The 22,926-nt window shown below is 31.2% G+C and overlaps 1 protein-coding gene across 1 annotated transcript in view; it reads left to right on the forward strand.

Moving 5' to 3' along the window:
- Positions 1–19,862, forward strand: part of LOC134709874 (adhesion G protein-coupled receptor B1-like) — a 62,081-nt gene extending 42,219 nt beyond the window's left edge. Inside the window, exons 14-28 of the mRNA XM_063570005.1 lie at positions 139–264; positions 2,130–2,202; positions 2,453–2,567; positions 3,164–3,210; positions 4,453–4,576; positions 6,327–6,436; positions 7,416–7,518; positions 8,125–8,275; positions 8,700–8,769; positions 13,334–13,400; positions 14,272–14,357; positions 15,557–15,683; positions 16,890–16,931; positions 17,764–17,844; positions 18,421–19,862. Coding sequence (XP_063426075.1) covers positions 139–264; positions 2,130–2,202; positions 2,453–2,567; positions 3,164–3,210; positions 4,453–4,576; positions 6,327–6,436; positions 7,416–7,518; positions 8,125–8,275; positions 8,700–8,769; positions 13,334–13,400; positions 14,272–14,357; positions 15,557–15,683; positions 16,890–16,931; positions 17,764–17,844; positions 18,421–18,486 — 1,388 coding nt within the window. The 3' untranslated portion in view covers positions 18,487–19,862. The remainder of the gene's footprint in view (positions 1–138; positions 265–2,129; positions 2,203–2,452; positions 2,568–3,163; positions 3,211–4,452; positions 4,577–6,326; positions 6,437–7,415; positions 7,519–8,124; positions 8,276–8,699; positions 8,770–13,333; positions 13,401–14,271; positions 14,358–15,556; positions 15,684–16,889; positions 16,932–17,763; positions 17,845–18,420) is intronic.
- Positions 19,863–22,926: the final 3,064 nt, after the last annotated feature.

The following is a 22,926-nucleotide window of genomic DNA, read 5'->3' on the forward strand; positions in this document are numbered from 1 at the left end:
ACGAACTTTGAAAGATGATGTTTATAAAAAGGACAAAAATCAAACATTATCAACCAACGGTTTGAATGCATGTATCTCTGTATGTTTAGTTTTATAAACTCCATATACCGGTTATTCAAGTTTATTCACTTATTTCAGTAATGGAAGTAGGGAAGACTAGTTCTGATGAGATCATTGTTCCTGATCGTTCGAAAACAAACGTTACATGGATATCCGATTCAGGAACTGAAATTAAAATGATACTTCAAAAAGATATATGTACCGGTAAGTTAACATTATTAAAAAAATACATTTCATCTTTTACATTTTATTCATACTGCAACTATGCTTATCCAAAAGCCTGAATTCATCCATTTGAAACACAACTTTTAAATACTTATGTGTTCCGACGAGATAATGTCAGGTAATGGGTTAAACGCGAGAAAAAAACAAACAGATAAATATAATACTCATTCAGAGTTTATAAAGGCTCTGATGTCGTTGCTAAAAATCAGATTTAATACTAAAATTCAGAATTGATAACCTTGATTAGTCTCTAGATAACTACATTATATCAATCCTTACAGACAAAAATTCTGCAAAACAGAAAGAGTACATCCTTGACAAATATGTTACTGTTCCTGCAGATCGAGACACAAACAACATATTTTTGTGTGTGTGCAAAAAATATTATATAAACTGCTAAATAAACAAACTAGGTATTGACAATTCACTTGAAAACTCGATATTTGCCGAAAAGACACTTACAACAGAGAGGATTCTGAATATTAATAGGTCTTTGCTTTATTTCTTTAAAAAGGCAACCAAAGATGGATAACGGGATATAACATCACTGCTGATGATACTCAAGCTACATACATGTCCTTTTCATAAAAAGATGCTCAACGTAGATACAAATATTTTGTCTTACATATTAATCCCACTTTAAATCGATCCCTCCAATTCATACAAAACAATACTGAAACTGGCAGTATCAAAATGCTTGATTTGGAGAATGTGTTTTACAAAAACACAATCAGGTGCCTAATGTAGCTTCTCAAATGGTCCTTTACGAATCAGAGGTTTACTTGAAATTGGAACTTTAAAAAAAAAAAAGTTAACATTGCTTTACTTTCAGCTACATGGATGTTTTTCTATCACTAAATTATTTTGAATTTAGTGACTATGTTAAACCGAGCTAGAGATAAAAGATACAACAGACACAGTTAAGTCTACATCATATCGTGATTTACATCAAGAAATAGACAGTGAGGGTTGATTGAAAACAAAAGGATGCGACAAAAAGATGATATGAGCTTCCTTTTTGTGCATACATATTTCCCAGATGATACTAAATTCAAGACCTTTTATTTCCTATCATGATTTTAAGCTATTAATTTCATAGAAAATAGTGGATATGTTCCAAATGTTGTACCGACACTCCCGGCTTCTTTCCCGGGTTTATAAGCTACCACACCAGACTTTTGGGAATTGTACTAGGTGCCACATGTGGAGAAGGGTCACCTTTGTGTTGCTTTAAGTCTGTATGCTGTGGTTTGTGTACTGTTGTTTTTCGGTTATTTTTTTCTTTTAATCCATGATGTCAACTTGTCAGTTTTCTATCCTTTTAAGCAGGCAGTAACTTACGTTTTTGTTTGTAGCCATAACGTTTGTCTGAGCGACTTATACATAATGTGCTGATGATAATTCGATATCATTTTTTATAAAAAAAAAAATTCGTTACTCAAAACTCTATCATTTTACATTATCTATCCATATTGTACAAAAGAAAATGCCTATACCAAGTCTGGACTATGACAGTTTTTTTCTTTGAAATGTTTGAGGTTTTGATTTTGCCAATCTATTAGAGACCTTCCGTTTGAATTTTATTTGGGATTTGGTATTTTTTTCCTTTTTGTGTTTGGTAAAAGTAGTGAACAGTTTTCTACAACGAGTGTCAAATATTCATCGATTTGGAAAGAACTCACATTTTCATTGATTTGCGTTATAGTGTAACAAAACATATCTGAACTCAAGATTCTTGTATTGGCTATTTATGAAACGATTCATTGTAAAGAATATGTAAGAACTTAAAACTATGAGTTAATAACAATCGATAAAGAACATACATACATTCAAATTTGTTACAGGTTTGACGGGTTATAGTAGCACATTCTATAGAAATGTTTCAAGGCTTTTTCCAGAGTATTTGTTACTAAATGGGTAAGTTGAATCCTCACATAAAACAGACAAATTCTTCTCGTTCCACTCCATTTTTTTGTATCAGATAGAAAAAGACAAAAATGATCGTAAATCATGTATGTGTACCCAGCATAGATATTTTCACTTTCTACTTATTATGTTTCGATAGATGTTTTTTCCTTAGCTGGTTGACACAGAAAAGGGTGATGATAATGTCATTATGCGAACAAATATGCCTAATTTAGATAAAATATTAATATTGTATTTACAGGAAAGTTAAGTCATTTAATGGTAGTTATGATGTGAATTCAATTATTGCTGATTTTACGATTCACGGACCATCTTGTTCAAACTATACCTTAATTATGAAATTCGATCACCTTTTGGTAAGTAATTTTGTGTTAAATATATTCGTTAAATATCAACATGTAAATAATAAAACAATTGGTGGACTTTGACTGTTTTTTTGGGGTTTTGGTCGAGTTGATGTCCTCTTCAATTCTCTATTTTATATTGTATATGTTTGGTAGCTGTTTAGTCTCACTAATCTATTTCAATTTGTTCTTTACTGTTTTATTGCAATTGTATACAATGTAACTAAGCTTAATATTAATTTTCCGGCTTATTTAATGTCTAAATCACAAATGTCTCACATATACATAAACGCTATCAGTAGAAATTACTTAAAACAAATACAATTTTTTTCGAGTATCATTTCCTATCATATCTGTTTCTATTTTATGATTCTCAATCCGTTTCAATGGATCAAGGCGTTATATCATTCAGGCAACATAATCATGAATACAAATGATAAACTTTTAAATAAAATTAAGAATGGAAATGTGGAAAGTCTCCCCCCTTCTGATGTTGTTTTGTTAATGAAATTTCTTAATACATGATAACATGACAAATATATAGAATGCATGTTGATGGCAACGCTCCAAAGCAATAGATAAAACATTTTTATATTTATCTTAAACAGGGAAACTACACCAGACCATTTTGCGGACATTGGGATTTTAATACTCCGTAAGTATAAAGTCTTTAATAAAGACATGCCATTTGTAAACATTTCTATCTACCAAAGACCATATGGTGGGATGTAGACTTTCAACAATAACCAAAACAAATGCCGTATAGTAAACTATGACATGCTGCCACACACTAAGATGATAATACGTATATTTTCTGCTTAAATAGTAAACAAGACGAATGCATTGTTCTGGTTACTGTTTGATTTATTCCAAACATCTTTCTCTTTTATAAAATGTCTTCTTTTAAAATATCTTTGTTATGAAATACTCATCAACTTCTATATCATTTTTCAAAAAAGCTAGCGTTATGTGTTATCTCGCAATAGCATAACAACAAAAATACATATATAAAAAGATGAAAATATCTTTAATAAAATTAGAGAAAACCCGTATTTTCAAATTAAATTTATTCTTATTGAACAACATATCATCAACACATGCAATTATCTACATAATCGCATAATCAATATTAAATAACACAAAAATGGTTTTGAGTTCACTTAAACAATAAGTTTAAACTGCCTGTTTGTACAATATTTCTCAGTGTGTTTGAATTTGTTTGTTAGCTTTTTGGTCATGAATGTTTGTCTCTAATATTTAATTAACTGTGCATTTGTATTCAGATATCGCAGATCAAATTTATTCGTTCATTGTGTAATCATACGTTTTTTGATTGAGTTAAGTCTGCCAATTGATATTTTATCGTATGTTTTTCTATGTTGTGATGTAATGCTATTGTTTCAGAAAAAGGGAGAAAGTTTGGATCCATTAAAACGTTTACTCCCGCTGCAAATGTTTGCACCTGTCCTAAGTCAGGAATCTGATGTACAGTAGTTGTCGTTTGTTTATGTAATATATACGTGTTTCTCGTTTCTCGTTTTTTTTATATAGATTAGACCGGTGGTTTTCCCGTTTGAATGGTTTTACACTAGTAATTTTGGGGCCCTTTGTAGCTTGTTGTTCGGTGTGAGCCAAGGCTCCGTGTTGAAGGCCGTACTTTAACCTATAATTGTTTACTTTTTAAATAGTTATTTGGATGGAGAGTTGTCTCATTGGCACTCACACAACATCTTCCTATATCTGTAAATTGATAAGACACTGTTCAATGTACGTTTTGATATCACTAAAATCTGTTGAAAATTATATATTCAACCTATGCCAACAGTTTTTCCTACAATATTATACCTAAATTGCAAATTGTTGATATACATTGCGACATGTTTATTTTATCTTATAGGAATACTAGTAATGGAGCGTGGTCGTCCTTTGGTTCACGACTTGTTGATGCTGAAGACTCTTATACAATATGTGAATATAATCACACAACTAATTTTGCCATATTGATGAGCCCAGGAGGGAGAGTATGTGTTTTGTTTTATATTAAGGATAGCTCATTTATCAAAAACGCAACAAAAAAAGATATTATATAATGATCTTCAACTTTGTATTGTTTAGCATTTTTAACTTATTTTGATGCAAGCGTCATTGTTAAGTCATTTGTAGACGAAACGCGTGTCTGGCTCAAATGCCATATTTCAATTCTGGTTATTATGATGATACTTTTTTACAACCGAATGGTCGATGCCACTGGTCGTAGATTTGTATTCCAAGATGATATCGCCAGCCCAGTAGTCAGCACATCTGTTTTGACATGAATTATCATTTATATGGCCATAGTCATAATTTATCTGTTTAAATTAACATTTGTTTAAATAACAAGACTTTTCTACCTGAGGAATAGAATACCTTAGCAAAACTTTTGGTTTTCAATGCTCGTCAACTTCGTACTTTATTTAGCCTCTATAACGTTTTGTATTTGAGAGTCACTGATGTGTCATTTGTGGACGAAACGAAATATTTTCATTTTAGCGGTACATTTAACATTGTTATTAAGCTCATAGGATTGGCTACAACGAAAACAGGTTAAACTACCTATTTTTCTAAAAATGTTGTGTACTAAGTTAGGAATATGGCAGTTGTTATGTCATAGTTCGTTTCTATGAATGCTGCATTGCTGTTTGTCTTTTGTTGAAATTCTGTGTTTTGATATTTCGTTGTGTTCCTCTTATATATGATGTGTTTCCCTCGGTTTTAGTTATGTTGCCTTTATTTATATACATGATATGTATAGATTTTTCCATTCATGAAGTGTGATAAAATATTTATCCACTCGAGACAGTTAAATATTCAAATTTAAAATGGAAATCGCACATAGCGATTTAACGTTTTTAGAATTTAACTGCCGAGTGTTGATATATATTGAACTGCACAATATGAAATGGTGAAATCGTTTTCGCTTATGATTTGTGTTATATGCAGAAAATCATAAATACAGGCAGCAGTAGTATACCGCTTTTCGAAACTCGTTTTTAATCGATTGAGAAAAAATTAAATCCGGGTAGCAAACTCAAAGTAAGATAAAAAGGTCAAATATAAGAGAACAACGACACAACAGAATCGCAACATTAAAACTTAACACACACAGCAACGAACCTTTACATAACATTGGCCATTTCCAGACTTGGTACAGGACATTTTAAGAAAAAATGTGTGGGTAATAATCCTTCTGTCAGAATAATCTTCAAGCAGATGTGTTCTTTCTATTTGACGTCATCAGACACGATTACATTTTTTCATGACGTCACAATAGGATTTTCATATAAATGCTAGAAAGATAGACTTCAAAATTGGATTTTGACTAATGACAAATTGAGTTCCAATGAACCACAGGTGAATTAAGTAAAACATAATAAACAGGTTAAGAAAGAATAAATTGAAGAGGAATTAGAGAATGTAAAATATAAAGCATGTATCAGATAGCAATACTGATATACTATCCAATTTTAGAAAACCTCAAACTAAGTTTGAAATATGTGTGCAAAACATTTTTTTTATTTGAGTCATGGCATATGGTGACTCTACTTCTATTCCATCAAGTATTTTAATGAAAATGCAAATTTCCAATAGATGCAAACACTGTTATACGTATGCATTTGAATATGTTTCTGGTACGATCTTCATGTCTTGTCATGACAGGTCGAATGTGTACCTTTCTTTTTTTACATGTATATCAGATCTTGTTCTAAACATCATATTTTACAATTTTACAAGCCATTGTCTCGAGCTCATCACTTACCACTGAGTCTGATATCAGCCATCGGATGTGGAGTGTCAATTTTATTTCTGGTCATCACAATTATTATTCATGTTGTATTTTGGAGGTAAGTTAAACGAATTTTAATCTTGTTCATATTGAAATGAAGGTCTTGTCATTGGTATGTAAAAATGTATGAATTAATCAGCACAAATTAGAAAAACAATACTAATTAATTTCTGAATCTGATGACCTTATATGCATAATCACAAAATCGTTGTCCTATTTGTAAATACACTTTAAACTCGTAATATTGTGAATATAATGATTTTTTTAAGACTGTCGTACACATTAGAAGTGTAACCAGCTATGTTTCATTCAGTATTGTCTACTTAAGGAAGTAATTGTACCAGGTCCCGAACATATTTTTTTTGTTTTCCATTCGTTTTATTGGTTTTAAATTGTTATATTGGCATTTGAAAAGGGCCTTTCCTATTCAAATTTTCCTAGAAGTTCAGTATTGTTGGTACTTTACGTCTGATTACATTTACATGTTTGAATAATTAATCTAAATGTTTCCAATAGATTTGAAATTATTTTTCTTTACTTGATTCTGTAGCAATTACGTAGACGATAATCGTCATTGATTTTAGATTAAACACAACCCTTGAATGTTTTCGGCGTAGATTCAAATTCGTAAAGATTGACAAAGTTCAAACGTTATCTATTGTTAACCAACAAAACAAGTACTTGCATTGCGACAAATACAACCACTCTCGTTTTCCTCGAATGTAACATCACCGAATGTATCTTATAATATAACAAAGGGGCAAAAGATACCAGAGGGACAGTCAAACTCAAAGATAGAACATAAACTGACAACGTCATGGCAAAAAAAAAAGACTAGCATACGAATAGGAGTTCACATAACACAACACAGTAAACTAAATAATGAGCAAGATGTTCGTGTTGCTTAATATTTACATGTAGTTTCATAGTGCTCTATTGATGATGATTTTTGTTATTTCGATTTCCTCCTATTAATGCTGAAGATACCTAAAGGCAATTAAAGTTGAAAAGAAATCTTTTCTTTTATTGTTTGGCAGGGATGTGAGCGATGACGGAACAAAAGTGCTGATGAACTTATGTGTTGCCTTAATTATTTCGTACGTCATATTCCTAGCTGGCATAACACAGACAGAAAATAAAGTAAGAAAAACAGAAAAAAAGTCGTTTAGTATATAACTGGGAATATATTTGATTTAAAACTAAAATTGAATATTTCATGCAAGTTCATGAAAAAACTGTATACTGATTTCTTTGCACTAGATAAGTTTTTCTATATGAATGATGAATAATGAAAGCAAAAGCATAAAGGATATTGATAGCAAAAGCAGCCATGAAAAAGAAGCGACAGAGAAAGTAATTAAAAAGAATTATTATTTCAGTTTTATAATTTCAAAATTAAATTGAGCTACAACACAAATAACAACATAGTGGATATGGGTTATAACAAAAGTTCCGTTTTCATATCGCATATTTGTGAATAGAATCGATAACTATAATGTTTGCATAATTAAAACTAATAACGAAGCATTCTCAAGATACTGGATAATGAATACATTGTTAAATGGTTTGATCCTACCATAACATTATGCATCAATGGAAAACACGAACAATTGCCAACATTTTGTAAAAAATACTTCAGACTTCGGAAGTATTATTAAATATATGGTTTGGAAGATGTTGTATTCAAATTTAAATATCTTTTTACATGTGTATTATCATTTCTCAACTAGCTTTATCATATTGTAGGTTGTTTGTTCAGTGATTGCAGTTGCTTTGCATTATTTGTTCCTCACAGACTTCGCTCTGATGCTGGCTGAGGGTATTCTTTTTGTGAAAATGGTTGTGTTTATTTTCAACAAACGTTCTATAGTTAATCAGCTGATACCACCATGTTGGGGTAGGTATATTTCTACATTTACAACTCAATTTCAAATTAACAACAATAAACTATTAATTATTTAAAGTAGCTAATTAGTCACAGAAGTTATCAAACAAAAAATAATCTGGAGGACCCATTTGCTATGCCACATGCGTTCTTGTTCATAAGGACTATAATGTCTCTGCTTACATACATTTATTATTTTTACAATAGAATTTGTAGATAATAGAACATACAACAACCTGTAAAGAAAAGAAAAAAAAAACTACACAAAACATGTGATTAAATAAAATCAAACTTACAAAAAGTGGGAAAATATTCCTTAAATAAGAGGTAAGTAACGGATTCAAACATCTTGCCTAATGCCTATTGCACAGATGTTGGTAGCAATAATCCAACCAAAACGTCGCTCAATAAAAAAACCTGTTATCTTGATTTTCAGTTGTTCCTGCTGTTATAGTTGGAATTTCTGCTGGTGTGACTAAACTTAAAGGATATGGCAATCACAAGTAGTACGTATATATCTTTAAAAATAGTATATTATACATACAACTAAATATTCTTGTACCCTACTACTTTTTTTTCCAAAGATGAAGTATAAATAAAGGCAACAGTTGTATACCGCTGTTCAAAACTCATAAATCCATGGACAAAAAAAAAAAAATCGGGGTAACAAACTAAAACCGAGGGAAACGCATGAAATATAAGAGGAGAAAAACAACATAACACTAAAATGTAACACATACAGAAACGGACCGAGCATCACACACAATCCCACGAGAATAACAAATATAACATCAAAACCAAATACATGAATTTGGGATAGACAAGTACCGTGACACGTCTTATCACAATGTGAATTTACACTCAAAAATAAGAGAAAACAAAGACCGTGCAAGATATTTTCAACATTTGTATTGCTACATCTTCTTAAGAGTTCCAATTATAATCGAACAGACCTCAATTAGACTGCTTTTCAAGTGTATTTATACTGGTAAAATGCTGAAGTTGCGTTTCTAGAGATGATACTTAGAGATCATACATGGGAAGAAGTAGGTAAAACAGATGTTATAACAAAGCTCAACCCCTAGGCAATATCAAATTTCACAGAATTATTCGAAACATGAAAATTACAATAAGATGTAATCAATACGGGATTGGTTCGGATTAAAACTACCAAGGTGATTGTGACCTATAGTGGAGCGGCGGAGAGGACAATTTTAGAAATTTAAATTACCTAAATACCTCATGGGATTTTAATAGCTCATTAGAAAGCTGAAATCCTGTACTGTTTGAAAATATGTGTCGTCAATATCAAATCTGGTACAATAATATCGACAATCAAGGTCAAAGGTCATCAAAAAAAATTCCTACTTTCATCTAGAGAAACAATGCCATTGATATTTTTCAAAATTAATAATCTGTTCAATAAATTATACGAGTAGTATTTTGTAGAAAAAACGTTAGTTCATACAAAATATTTTTCATATTGGCACATGACGTTAGAACAACGTTTTATTTAACTTTTTTGAAATTTTAATGCCTAATGGAAAACAGGAACATATTAACATTAATAATTGACATCGACAAATAGCATTTCTTGAATACTTTAATAGTTAAAAAGTTTTCAAAGAGTATCAGAAATGCATGGTTATTACATCAAACCAAATATGCAGCCGTGAAAAAAATCGTTTCAGTTTTCAAGGATTCGACGTGTCACTGAGTTTTCTTTAAATGAATTCAAACTATCTCAATACAAGATACCTTTTTATTTAATATAGTTATTGGAGTTTGATATATTACTCAATTAGTGCAAGCGTGTTGTAGAACAAATTCCTAAAATTGAGACATGACCGTTATGGTATCTATGATGAGTTTATTTTCATACCAAATGAAAAGTCGAAAACATTATAGCAAATTAAAATAAAACTTTTTTCATGATATTTCATTACAACTACCTACATATTGACAAAAAAACATAAATTAGTGCAAGGAAGACCCTGCTCCTTGCAAACACGTGCTGCCTAGCATGTTTTCCCCCTTACATGAACTAATTAGATCTTGTAGAAAGTCCGATGCCATTTTTCCCTCAAAGAAAACTGACTCTAACTTGTCATGTTGCGCAGTTTTCCAACAAAGGCACATGGGGAGCCATTACTTCGGTTGTCTAGATTTGCCGACAATCAAACTTTGCTTTGCCACATTGTACGTAGACTACGTGATGCTAAAATACGAATTCACATGCCGCAAGCTTTTCGTTTGAATTGTTTTACACTGTCTTATCGGGGCCTTTTATAGCTGACTGCGGTATGGCCATTTGGGCTTTGCTCATTGTTGAAGGCCGTAAGGTGACATAAGGCTACAAGATTACCGAAACGGCTTGGTTTTGTCCTAAGGAGGTTGAATACCGACTTTTAACCGATTCCAAAAAAAACTTAAAGTGAAGTCACATCCACCCAGAGCTTGAACGACCGGTATAATAAGACTTTAAATGGAGTAATTATGTTATTACAATTTGACACCAGACACTCTGCGAGAGTAGCACATTTCTCCGAATATCATGCGAAATATTTATTGATACTGAAGACTGTGTCAAGAGACAAGTAACAAAACTTATCAAACAGGTTGACAACATTGCCTCTGATATTTCCAACGATATGCATTTGTACTTGGTTATTTGCACGATAATAATTCCTAGATATATAAACATTTTTTCCTTTTTGTCATAAAATTGCAGCTGCTTCATAAAGTACATGCATACCGATTTGTCGTTGGTTTTGGTGGAGCTACATGTACTTAAGTCGGCGTTTATCTCAACCATTTTTAATTATGCTTTAATGTTATTCGCTGTCTTAACAGCGTCTCCAATGGAAATATCGCTAGCAAATACAATGCTAGATTTATATTGTCCTTTTTGAGCAAAAAATGCAATGGCATCCCTGTAGTACCTCTCAAGTTTAGCCTTATGTTTAGATAAATTACAGTATGTTTTACTTATTTTATCAGGTAAAAAAAGACTGATACCTTTTCAAAAGTGATGATAAAACAAGAGACTTTTTGGTCAAAAATAAGGTCTCTGTCTATAAATAAAACTACTGCTAAATGCCAAATCATACGCAGATTGATCAGTGGATTTTGGTCTATATGCTAAGTTTGTGGTCAGACATGCTGTGTGATACACTGCATTATTGAGCAAATTATCTTGCTCTATTCGATTAATCATTTCACCGTCGCATGCTCTAAAAGCAGCATCTATAAGATTGACTAACCTTTCAGCAGATGAAATTGTATGTAATGTTTTCACCCTTTTATCAGATATTTTTGCAAATAATACACTTTTATGTATTGTGATCATTTTTTCAGGCACCAAACAATTTATAGATTAATCGGAATTTATATCTGTTGATTCCTTTTCAGCTGATACTGATTTTAAATTTTGCTTACTTGTGTAGCTTTTATAACATAACCTATCTTGCTGTTTCATTGAAGAATTCGTTCAAATAACTGAACAAATCATCATCACGTCTCTTTGCTGCAGCAGTAATCAGACTTTTTCTTCCAGATTATGTTGATGTTATTAATATTTCATCAACAACAGAATCGCAGATAATGCATTTGTCAACACAAACTTCCACTAATTGCTTTCCTTAATTTTTTTGGCATCTAGCGGGACCAGTTTTTACGAGATTGTTAAATTGTCCATGTGATTGAATAATAAAAACAAATCAAACACACCTGAAAACCAAACGAACCCTAAAATGAAATTCACTTTCCCAGTTAAATTCAACAAAACGAGAATACAAGAAATATGTTTAAAAATGACTACAAATGACCTTCGCTAAATCGGTGAATGTGTGACTATAACTAGAAACCACAACAATGTCGGTATATCTGTGACAAATATTCCGACTTGAAATCTGGATAAAAAGCAGATATATAGTCAAATATTTATATTATTAGGAATTAACTTCAAAAAGTAAATCGGGTCGATTGAAGTATAACACGGCGGCTTCATTGTTGTGCCTTTAAAATACACATATACTGCACGTGCAAATAATGCTAGATGAAAAACGATGATTTTTACAGTGTTATTTTCAACCATTTTCAGATGCATTAAGCATTAAATTTAGGACTATTTGGAAATGCCCTTACATTGTATGAAGTTCACGAATAACTATATTTACCAATTTCATTCAAAAAATATTTTTAGAACGGGTTTGTTGTGAAATTTGACTACCGAATCGGCAGTGGGGTATTCGATGCAAGTTGGGTAACGTCAGTAAAGGCTATTTGTACCACATTTGATATTGACGACAAATATTTTTCTAAAGCTGAATAATCGATAAACATTTTAGGACCTTAAAATTCCATGAGGTATTTAGGTAATTTAAAATCGTTAACTAAGCGATTTTTTCAACATTCGCCGCTCCACTACTAATGAAACATGAATCAGTGAAAAACTAATTTGGTGTACTCTATTGATCTTATATAACGAAATAGAAAAATGGAATTCAATATTCTACTGTGTATTTTTGAAAGGTGTTTTGCAAATTTTGTAACTTGCTTTTGAATATATGAATAAATAAACTCATCATAGATACCAGGACTAAATCTAGTATGTACGCAAATAAATAAGATTTACATGTTTTATTGTAAATAAAAACTTTTAATTTGTTTCATGTTTAGAACAAATAAAATTCAAATGGAACTCATAGCAGTCTAATTGCTAATTTTCTTTTCATACTGTATGGTACTTCCGCCAAGATTGTGAATTCTCACGTCAAAGTTGTTTAATATTGACCTTCAACAATTCGTTTGATATACGTATAAATAGATCTATAAAGTCAATATACTTGAAAATAGAAGCAAGGCTTCAGATATATGAAATATAATTTAAACACGTGATCGTTATATCCAATAAAAACAGAAGAATGCTACACCATCTGTAATAATAGTATATGTTTCCTTTTTATTTTATTTTATTTTATTTTCAGTGTCCCTTTTCGTAACTATAAAACAAATAATAATAAGACGTTAATAAATAAATGACCCTCTGAAATGCTTTCTTCGTTTCAGTTGTTGGTTATCCCCTGAAACAAACCTCATCTGGGCGTTCATAGGACCAGCATTACTTGTTATTACGGTAAGTATGTAAGGACGATACAATTATGAACCAAGGAATGTTTTGATAAAATAGTAGTAGTCAATTGCCGTTGTTTTGATCCGTTCGTTCCAAACTTCATTTTTTTTTATTCGAAATGAGTGAATGGAAACTCAAACAAAGCGTCTATAAAAGAGGGTCGAAAGATACCAGACGGAGAGTCAAACTCCTAAATCGAAAATAAATTGATTGATATTTAGTGTTGCACACGTTTCGTGCAAGATATAATTCAGCAGGGAAAAATTGATAACAAGTTATTTCCATGTTTCATTTATATAAAATTGAAAAAAAATTTAAAACATGTAAATATGGAATTTTCGACGCTTTTACAGCAAAAAGTGTTTCCTTGATACCATCTCATACAATTCACATTGCACACTATTTGTTAGGTTATATTAACAACTGTCGACAAAACACTTTTGAAGCATCAGAACTACCCAACAAAACTAAAAACATAGTAACTGTTTGTCAAATATAAAAGTCATTTCATGATTAGCTTATCTGGATATTATGTTGCAAAGCGAATCAGTTTCTGCAAACACCTACAGTCATATATGAAATGTATGAATGTGTTTATATTTTCAGTGACGATGTTTCATTAAATTGCATGTATATACAATACATTGTATCAACTTAGAACATTATAACAGTTTTTTTCCCTAATCTTTCCTTTGAAATTGGTTATACACTCAACCGAATGTTGTGTTCTTTGAAATTCCAACTGCACTTTTATCTCTTCTTATACTTTTGATACTTAGTAACACACACATAAAATTATATTCTCAGAAGACATTTTTTTTAATTTATTTTAAAATGTCAATTATTCAATTAGATTTTAAATTTGATTTTTCAGATTAATATTATCGTCATCATCATAACTGTATATAAAATGATGACTGTGAAAGCCGTAGCTACAAAAACGCCAAAAGAGAAATCCAAGTAAGTATGTTATACGTACTCAATTTGTCTTGATTTTTTATTGGTACCCTTACTGGTATAAATATATTGCGGAACCAATTCAAACTGCTGTGAAGTATTGAGAATTAGATAAAATGAAAAACAAAGGTCAAGTACAGATGCATGTTTTATTACGACCATTGAGCTTCCACAGAGTCGCATTTTCACCTGGAATATATTGTTTAATTGCACCTTTAATTTGTTGTTACAAAATGTATCGTTACAATTGGTTGAAAATAAATGAAATTGTCTTAAACGGTTAAAGTTGAAGATCGACACATTCCTTGTATTTGATATTTTGTTTGTCTCTTTTTTAAATTATGAATTTATAAGATGCAATGGTCAAATGTATTAGTTGGTTAGCGTTTTTACAGCTTTATATAGTGCACTATTGTCAAATTGTTAAAAGCTTCTACATTGTGCACATTTTGATATTGTTATCATGTTACTGGCTTTGAAATCGCTATCACTAAAAGTAAATAAAAGTAAACGCTCCAAGTTGAATATTTGAAACTCATGATGTCTGAGAACCAGAACAGTTGAATAGCAATGTAATCAAACATAACATGCAAAGAACGAAATTCCAGAAGACATTAAAAACAATATTATTTAATGATTGTTAAAGTATAAAACGGTTGATTTAATACAAGTTAGTTAAAAAATTGTCAAAAAAGAAAAATATCAAATAGCATAACTTCAGAGATGGTAGCAGATATTTTCTTCGAATGAGACATACCGAATTCGTCGTATTACTGTGTTTGTTCACCCTCGCGGGTCTTATAGGGTCGCCCTTTTTTTTTGTGGGATTCATGTTGCTCAGTCTTAATTTTTTTGTGTATTTTTCTATCTGTTGGACTGTTTCGTTTTTAGCCATGGTGGTGTCAGTTTATTTTCGCCTGTCTTAAAATATTGAATAACGGAATACTGAGCTTTCTACGGTGATAATGGAAATGTTTAACGACCTTGACTGGCTTTACAGCTCTCGCAAGGTCAGTTCCTACGGTGTCTATCATCCGAGGTATCTACCCAGAGCTGTAAAACAAAAACAAAAAACTACAGATCGTACATTGCTTGAGTCCGACGCGTTTGTAATGTAACATAAACAAGATCATCAATCAGTAATTAAACAGTAATTTTTCTTGAGTCGAAACATGAACATGACGTTTGCTGTTCTATTATAGAATTGGTTTGAAAGGCATCCGTGTTATGTTACCATTGTTTGGAGTAACATGGGTACTAGGGACATTTTCGTTGAACGATGATCTGGTAATGTTCCAATACCTATTTGCAATTTGCAACTCTCTTCAGGTAATGTTTACTGTTTTATGCTTAACATGCACTCAAATTAATTGAAACGTCCCTTTTAACCACATAAAATCATGTCAATTTTTTTCCAAAGTAATGAAATAGTTACAGATACCAGAATAAATCAACGGAAGCTTACTTTGTATGTACCAACCGGATATTCGAAATCATAATTCGGTAACAAGATGAGAATGTTCAATAAATAACCATTTCTGAGAAAAAGAGGAACAAAACTCACAAAAAAACAATTCTAATACAACCAAAGACTGAGCATTTAAAACTGCAGCAACACCGGTTGCAACCCTTTGTGGCCGAAACAAGTGCCTCAGGTTTGACAACCGTAATATCAATCATACAATCAAACACTATGTAATAAGTCTCTTTTGGTGATATCAAATTCAGATGAAAATAATCAACATACCTGAATCGTTGTTATATAAGATAAATATGTTAATGAGCTTCGTATGTGAAAGCAAAATAACAAACAAACGTCGACTTAAATTCAAAGCAGAAAACCCGTATTTTCAAGCGGAATCACACAAAACGTATGGATAACAATTTTCACATTCCTGACTGTGAACAGACATTTACTTATGTAGCAAAAGATTGCTAAAACCGGGTTGTATAACTATCTTAACATCTCACTCGCATGACAGTCGCATGCAATTCCATTATATTGACAGCGATGTGTGGACAAAACAAAAAGACATAATCATGTTATTCGATAACGATGTCAAGAACAGGGATGCATATTCAACATTTTGTTATAATCTTAATCAGTATAACAACAAACCAATATGTAACTAAGACACATAAAAAGGCATATCGACAAAGCACATTAGCAAAGAATTCAAGACAAATATATAAAATTCACCAAGACACAATAACACAACTACAGGATGTATAAGTTCAGAGCCACGTAACTTGTAACAATGAAAAATAAAAAGTCATATAGACAAAACGAATTAGATTAACGAAGGACAAGAATGCAATTTGTCTTTGCCGCGGAGCAATAACACAACGGCGGGATGTATAACTACAGAGCCACGTCAAATTCATACCACACACCAAAACACCCGGCATTAACAGTAAGCACGGTAAAATTAATATTCACAAAGACAAACAAAGAATATATAATCACACGTTATTATGATGTATTTAGAGAAATGAGAATGTTTCAATATCTAATAATCATTATCCTTTAAACAGGGTCTCTTTATATTTGTATTCAATTGCTGCTTGACTGACAAGGTATTTATGTTAAATAAAGGCAACCGTAGTATACCGCTGTTCGAAATTCACAAATCGATTGAGAAAAAATCAATTCTGGGTTACAAACCAATACTGAGGAAAACATATCAAATATAAGAGGAGAACAACCACACAACAAAAAACACAACATTAAAATGTAACACATAGACACGAACTATGATAATTGGTTGGAATAAACATGCTAAGTAAATGTTGATAAACGACAATTACAGTGCTGTTTATATTCAATTATCTATTTTAGATAACATTTGTTTCGAACCTGTTCCTGACGTTCGTTATCGATGAATAAATTATTTGCAATTTTTGGAATTTTATTGGAACAGTACACATTCATAATGTATAGAATTAAACAAAAAAAAAGATGCCAAAATTATAAAAGACTAAAAGGTCTACTGCGGATTCATTGATATTAGTTTGGTACCAATTTTCGTGGATTTTGTTGGTAAAGGGGAACCACGAATTAAAATATTCAACGAATTGCCAATTTTCAAAAGGAATGTGAGTAAATTGAATCAAAATCGCGAAATAAATTTCCACACGTATGCAAGTTTTTTCAAACCACAAAAATTGGAACACACAAAAATAAATGAATCCCCAGTATAACCACACGTACATGGAAAATTAACACTCAGAAACACAATATGCTAGAAAATAGGATGAAACGCATGATATGCATATCGCACTTCACATCTAACAACCGTTGTTGTACTCATTTTTTTTTATTAGTATTGATTGATACACCATTTCATAACATGTTACTGACTCTTATTTAACCCCATGTATATATTGTGGAGTTTTCTTCTGTGTATAGATCAGAAAAGGTTACCGGGAGTATAAGAGACGACGTGCCAATCAAATGGATTCAAAACTATCTACCGAGTGTACTAATAATGTGAGTATATAGATGAAAACATAGACAGAGACTAACAAGAAGGAAGCTTATACCAAAATTCGCCTTTTTATTAAGTTTATCGCTATGCACTTGACTTATCTGAGTAAACAAATACAGTGAGGCATTCTTCATAAATGTGTCTAAAAGAATATTAAAGTGTTGCATGTTTATGCAGTATATATCTCCTAAATGACACAATCTGCAGAAGCTTATACACCATGTAGTCATACATAAATGAACTGTAGACTGTTTCGTAGGTTTCGTCAATAACTTTGTCAAAATTTAATGCATATCTTTTGTATCACAACTAAAGAACAGAAACACAAATTAATAGTTTATGTTTATTGTCTTAAATATTAATATAAACATATCTATTTAAATTATCTAGAATTACTGTTCATTGGTAAAAGTTAAAGCAATGAAAAACTGTTAATTTAACATTGATGGTCAATAACATACCGATGTATTTTCAGCAGCATTTTATTGTTTGAACCCTCTTTCAAAACATTTGTGCATATTGCTTTCTTCGACTTAATATCAATGATAACTGATTCATAATCGTTCATTTTTGTATAGGACAATCTGAAAACAGGGCATCGACGACAAAATGTGTACACTGCAGAAATGGACAATACACTATAACAATATATGTCTAGGCAATCATGTACAGTCCAATCTCGTTTTTTTATTATATGTTTATCATTTTAGCTTATTTTTTTACAAATGTATTAATATGTCTTTTAAAATTACAGATAAGAGTTAGCAATTGCATGTATCATAATAAGTTTTTAGTTTTATCATTCTACAAGACGTTTTACTATAACTAATTTACTCAATTATTATATTATATTTCATAATACAGTATCATTACAATCATGTATATATCAGATACAAAAGTTCATTAACGTGACTAGAGAGACATACTAGAAAAAGTCACGTTAACATCTTATATAGATCAAATAAATGTTTATAACATATTGTTTCTTTTTGTGTCAAGTTAGAATGTTTATACTCATATATTATTCTCTATCTTTTTAGATAAAAAACCCCTCTAGTAAACAATGTATATCCATATCAACAAATCATCTTTATGCATTTTTTGAAGTTATGAAACTTTATAAAAATTTTATTATAATATTAATGTATACAGGACATGTACACCAAAGACGGAATCAATCTTCAACTGTGTAAAAAAAAAAACATTTTGATTTACTATCAACAATTATTTAAATAACACCAAGTCTTCGTGTTTTCTGATTTTGATATTAACATAGACACTCAAATAAAAAAAGTAAACATATGCCAAGTAAAATACGAATTTGAAGCGTTGAAGACCCGATGTTTGCTGTAAATAACTAGTATCTAGAAAGTCAACGTTTTGTAAACATATTATTTACAATAATAACCATATAAGACATCTACTTCGAGTAACAGTGGGGCGAAAGAGGAGTGGACAGTGAAACTCATAGATAGAACATAAACTGACAACGCCATGGCTAAAAAAGAAAAAAGGCAAACAGACAAATAGTAGTACACAAGACACATTTATGTACTAGTAATCATATAAGTATAATTACTATTACCTTTTTTTGCTGTAAACGCTATCAAACAAGACGGCTCCCACGATTTCTTAATATTTAATAAAATAAGGTATAATTCATTGTTTGTGACAAACTCTTAAATTACTTTCTCACTATATTCTAGAAAAAAGAGGTAAAACTTAATTTCACGCTAAAGAATTTTACAATTTGATACAAGGCATTTTTGCAACTTTCCTGCCTTTGTCTTTTTTTTTTGCCAAAAAAAAAAAAGATGCATGTTCATGTTTTTGTTCAACCTAGAATGTATTGCAAGCTCTTTTTGTCAAAATCGTTGCACATTTGGTATTGAAATATTTATGTTTTTGTTTGTGTAGCTAGATGCATACAATAGAATTAGTCTTTAAGAGTGCTTAACACTATATATTTTTTATTTTTGTAAACCGAATAAAATGTTATTGATAAGAGACAACGAGAGATACAGGTATTTTAAATATTTCTAAATGTTATAATAATATTTGTTTTATATATTAAAATCTTAATACATCTAGATTTTTTTTTCTATACGTCTAATGAAATAAACAGAAAATGATAAAAGCAAAGCATTCATCAAGTCGACTTGTGCTACACTAGTAAAAACTATAACTGAATATCGAAATCAATGGATCATTCATAAAGTTTACCGATTTTGTGCTTAATACTAAAATACGGACGTTGACCTACAATTAAAGGCTATTGTTATAGACAAATAGTATAAACGTAAAATCAACATGCAAAGGCAGAACAACAACGAACTTATTCCATCAACGATTAACTTCTCTTCTTCGTATAAGCTTCCTCTTTTTCAACTTTTGATCTTCAGTGCTGTACAACTTTGATTTTTTTTTCACTTTCGAGCTTTTATATCTGGACGTCACTGGTGAGTCTTGCGTGGACGAGGCGCGTTTTTGACGTATTGAATTTTAAACCTGATGCCTTTTGTTATCTATCAAATATGTGTTTCTTTGTCTAATACGTTCTCCTATTTAGTTGTATTGTAGTTTTGTAATATGATGTTGTCATTGCAATATTATATTTAACATTGTCATTAAAGTGCAAGGTTTGGAATGCCACAAAACTAGGTTCAACCCACCATTTTTATCTTTAAAAATGTCCTGTACCAAGTCAGGAAAATGGCCATTGTTATATCATAGTTCGTTCATTTGTGTGTGACATTTTAACGTTGTGTTGTTTGATTTTGTTTTATATTTGAGTGTGAATTCACATTACTATAAGACGTGTCACGGTACTTTTCTATCCCAAATTCATGTATTTGGTTTTGATGTTATATTTTTTATTCTCATTGGGTTGTGTCTAATGCTTAGTCCGTGTCTGTGTGTGTTTCATTTAAATGTTGTGTCGTTGTTCTCTTTTTATATTTTATGCGCTACCCTCAGTTTAAGTTTGTTACCCCAATTTTGTTTTTTGTCCTTAGATTTACGAGTTTTGAACAGCGGCATACTGTTGCCTTTATTTAGGAAAACCTCTATTTTGAGAATAATATGGATAAAAAGTCTTTAACTATGTACACACTCAGTGAATATATATACACTTGCTAAAATTTCAAACAGACTTTAAGTTTCTAAGTGGAGTGATAACTGTCACAGCCATTACACACCTTCAGTCTCGAGTTATGCATCTTGTAGCACAAATCTCTTTTGAGCATTTTTAGCTTTTCTATTTTGAGCTTGCTTTTGCTAAATATATATGTGAAGTTTGCACAGTCAATTATAAGGACAGTAATTTAATGTATATCAGTGAATGTCTCTTTCCACTTGATTTCTCAAATGAATTGGTTACATAAATTTTAATTGGGTTGAAAGTTTCTTTTCTAGTCTCACTTAACGCTGAGCAGGTAGTTAGCATATGAGTAAGGTCTTCTAGTTCTTGATTGCACATTTGACGTTCCGCCTAACAGAAATTCCATTGAAAACTTTGTTATAAACAATGTTATCATTCTTTTGGTTATACCTTTTCGAACATCAGGAATTGTAGGTGTAGGAGATATGCGGCATTCCCTTTTATTTTGGTTTATAGCTTAATATTCAAGTGTTGTTTTTGGACTGTGTCAATTTGAAGGACATTTTTCCAGTAGTTTGACATTTTAAAATTCACTATTTTTTCCCACTTATATTTAGTAGCAGACTGCTTTGAAGTTCACATATATTTGGAAGATTATGTAATTGTAGCGTTTCTATTGCACATAAGGAGAAGCTTTTTAGATTTTCAAAATTAATTGATGATTGGCGATGTAGTAGATCTTGAATAGTTTGGGTTTATACGATAATAAAGAGTAGAGCATATATAGTTGCCGCTTGTGAAGCTCTCCTTAAACTGGTTTTCCTCCTAGGAGTAAATAAATTGCTGCTGTTCTTTGTGGAAGGGATTGAATATGTCTCAAGGTATGTTTATGAAATTTTTTTAGTATTTCAATTTGTCCTTTTGTAAGTGGTAATATTTCTAAACCATATAGAAGCCTTTGGAGAATATATGTTTTACATATGTTATATCCTGTAATTGAGTCAACCTTATTTGTTCAATGAAGACCGGAGCTCATTAAGGAGTATTTTGTTCTTCTTGCTAGTTTAATACGGTCATCAATGTTAATTTCATTTTGTCTTTTGTTTGTTAATTTGAAGACCGAAATGTGTTGTGACTTCTGTTGGTTGTATAGTTTTTCCTTTGAATGTTTTTTTCTTTCGTATTACACTGTACGATTTTAGTTTTTGTAGGATGGATGTTATATTAATGATCAGCGCATCTGCCTATTATGTCAAGCATTAATTACATTTTCGATGTGTCCGAGCTCAATAAGGCAATGTCATCTGCATAAGTAGTTGCACCTATGTAAATATTTTCTAGACGGAAGCCAATAGTGTTGTTTTTGAGTGCGTCTAGTGGATCTTTGAAATACAATTTGTAAATTTGTAGAGGTGTGTAGATAAAATGCCACATTGTCTTACCCCTTGTTTTTTTTTATCAAAACTATTACTGATATCCCCATCCACTTTACTTTTGATTCTTGATCTGTGTATAGTCCCTTAATAAGTTGTAATAGATCTGGAGGAATATTTTGGTCTAGTAGTTTGTCCATGAGTATGATATGTTTGACTACATCAAACGCTGAATGTACGTCAGCTGTTGTTATGAATAATGGTATGTTTGGTTTTGTTTTAGTTTTTTTTCAAAAGTTTTTCACATTTTTCTTCTGTTATAAGTTAGCTTACCATAAGGGGACATAATCCTTCTGTGAACCCAATATGTAAATCAAGACCCGGATGCAATTAGAGTTTCGTTAGAAGACTCAGTTCATTTTTGTTTTCCAATGATGGGAGTAACAGTATTTCCGGTGTAACTCTTGACATCTAGAGGATTTTTGCCAGTCTTTATAACAGGAGTAAGTATTCCTGTTTTAAAGGCTCTTGGAATAGAGTTGGTCTCTTTGGTTTTATTGAATAGAGTTGTTAATACTAGTGTTAATACTGATTTGGCATTCTTAAGATAT

The sequence above is a fragment of the Mytilus trossulus genome, chromosome 3, assembly GCF_036588685.1.
Source record: "Mytilus trossulus isolate FHL-02 chromosome 3, PNRI_Mtr1.1.1.hap1, whole genome shotgun sequence".
NCBI lineage: Eukaryota > Metazoa > Mollusca > Bivalvia > Mytilida > Mytilidae > Mytilus > Mytilus trossulus.